Here is a 2,500-nt window from a genome sequence, read left to right as displayed (position 1 = left end):
CATGCCTTACTCCCCGCCATGGTACATAGAGCCTAAATTTGAATAAATTCTTAAAAATGTGGGAACATGGTGCAGCAGGTATACGCTGTGGGACCATGGGGCTATGGGACCAATGGGCCTAAAAGGTAATGTTGAATGTCTTACTGATGTGGGACCAATGGGCTGTGGGACCAATGGGTTGTGGGAGCATAGACACGCTCGCCCTCTTCTTCTTCTCCCTCTACTTCTTCCTCGTCTATTGACTTTTAACCCTTTTTCTTGAGCAGTGTCTAGCAACCAGATGTAATCTCTTAGCAGTGTTGCCAGATGTACGATAGTTATCGTATTTGTGCCATAATTTTGTCATCTGTACGATCAAAAACGCATGATGTACGATAGTTTCAGTGTTTTCATTCCGTTTATTTAGTTGCTTTGAAGCAACCATTTTGTTGATTTCCTCCCAAAAGCCCCCCAAAAACAATCATTTTGAGGTTTTGATACGATAGTTTAACATTTTCCATCTGGCAACCCTGACTCTTAGTCCTTCTCATTTCCTGTTTACGGTTCTCAGCTACTCTCACACTATTGCTGTCTGACATCGTTCTCTCTTCTGCTGTTTCTCTTCTCTTCTCTTCGCTTCTCTTCTCTTCTCTTCTCTTCTCTTCTCTTCTCTTCTCTTCTCTTCTCTTCTCTTCTCTTCTCTTCTCTTCTCTTCTCTTTTACCCTCTCATCTGTGTGTTTTTTTCCTCCTTTTTCTCTCCTCTTCTCTTTTACCCTCTCATCATCGCTCTATTCTTTTTCTGCTTTCTCCTGTTGGTGCTCACAGGATGAGGAACAGAAACAGGCTGTAAGTGGCAGGCTGTGTGTGTGTGTGTGTGTGTGTGTGTGTGTGTGTGTGTGTGTGTGTGTGTGTGTGTGTGTGTGTGTGTGTGTGTGTGTGTGTGTGTGTGTGTGTGTGTGTGTGTGTGTGTGTGTGTGTGTGCGCGTGTGTGCGCGTGTGTGCGCGTGTGCGTGTGTGTACATGCGTGCGTCCGTGTCCGTGGAAAAGAAAAACAGTCTGTGACTCAAATGATCTGTATTGAGTTTAGTAAGTGCCACTTGCAGTTGCATGCAGGTGTGTGTTTTGCGTGTGTCTGCATATGCAAATCTGTTGCACAATAAATGTGCATACGTACATAGTGGGTTCAGCGTGAGTGCATGTGAAGCATCATTTCTCTCCTCTGCCTCCCACCACCATTCACAAACACAAGCTTTTCGTCTGGTGTTTTTGAACCGGAAATGCTGAAATGCCCGACTCTGAGGTGTGGAGCATAATCACAAAAATAGCAAAAATTAGATTAAGATTCTTTATCGTCCCATATGGTTGTTTTCACATCAGACGGGTGAATTCCATCAGGATCAGCATTAGTAGGATCCCTTGTGATTCCTATCTCATTCAGTACAAGTACATACATGTAGACACCATTTACATATATACAAGTACATACATGTAGACAGCATTTACATATATACAAGAACATACATGTAGACACCATTTACATACAGTCCCAGGAAAAAGTTTGTACAACCTTTGAAATGTCTTACTTTTCTGTCAGAATTGGTCATAAAACATGGTCTGATCTTCCCGGAAATCGCAAGAAGGAACAACCAGAGTCTGCTTTAACTAATTCAACCCAAACATTTACAAGTTTTCATATTTTCATTGGCCATAAGATGTAAACATTCACAGGACAGCAAGGCATAAGTAAGTACACCCTTGCATTCAATAGGTTTTAACCCTAAGTTAGTCGCAATAACCTCAACCAGATGTTTCCTGTATAGTTGCAGATCAGATTAACAAAACAATCTGTTTGTGTCTTGTCTCCCTCTTCTTTAGAAAACTGCCTCTAGTCAGCAAGGTTTGTTGGATGTCTGGAGTGCATAGCTTTCTTGACTTCATGCCATATAATCTCAATTGTTTTTTGTCAGGGCTTTGACTGGGCTATTCCAAAATATGTATTTCATTACTTTGAAGCCATTCTAAAGTCGATTTGCTTCTAAAGTATGGGTTGTTGTCACATTTCAGCACCCATCCTCTTGTGTGCTTCAACTGTGTGACAGACTACCTCACTTTTTTCTGTAAAATATCTCGATAAACTTCTGAGTTCATTGTTCCACTGATAATAGCAAACTGAAGAGGGCCTGAGGCAGCAAGGTAGCCGCATATAATGATGCTCCTACCACCATACTCAAAGGTGGAGATGATGTTTTGGTGAAGGTGTGGTTCTCCAGTTCTCCTCCAAACATGACATTGTGTGCTCCCCTGAACAATTCAACTTTGGTTTCAACGTTGGTCTACAGAATATTTTTCAATAATTCTATGAAGCATATAAATGCTTTTTCGAAAACCTCAAAGGTGCAGCAATATTTTTTGGACAGAAACCCCGTTCATTTTAGATTGGCAGAATGAATCCCATTTTTAGCCATTCTTTGTTACATCTCCTCTTCTGAGTATGGTGGCGGGAGCATCATTATATGCGGC

General features: G+C 41.6%; 1 protein-coding gene across 5 annotated transcripts in view; it reads left to right on the top strand.

Moving 5' to 3' along the window:
* The window catches only part of dtnba (dystrobrevin, beta a), an 87,640-nt gene that overhangs the window by 75,395 nt on the left and 9,745 nt on the right, over positions 1–2,500 (top strand). For 3 of the 5 annotated variants that reach the window (XM_063223647.1, XM_063223645.1, XM_063223646.1), the window contains exon 17: positions 806–826. The exons of the other annotated variants lie outside the window; for them this stretch is intronic. In XM_063223647.1, the coding sequence (XP_063079717.1) occupies positions 806–826 (21 nt within the window). The remainder of the gene's footprint in view (positions 1–805; positions 827–2,500) is intronic. 5 annotated transcript variants of the gene reach the window in all.

Source organism: Engraulis encrasicolus, chromosome 18 (genome assembly GCF_034702125.1).
Source record: "Engraulis encrasicolus isolate BLACKSEA-1 chromosome 18, IST_EnEncr_1.0, whole genome shotgun sequence".
NCBI classification, from domain to species: Eukaryota; Metazoa; Chordata; class Actinopteri; order Clupeiformes; family Engraulidae; genus Engraulis; species Engraulis encrasicolus.
Note: the sequence above shows the minus strand (reverse complement) of the source record. Positions and strands in the feature narration are given on the sequence as shown.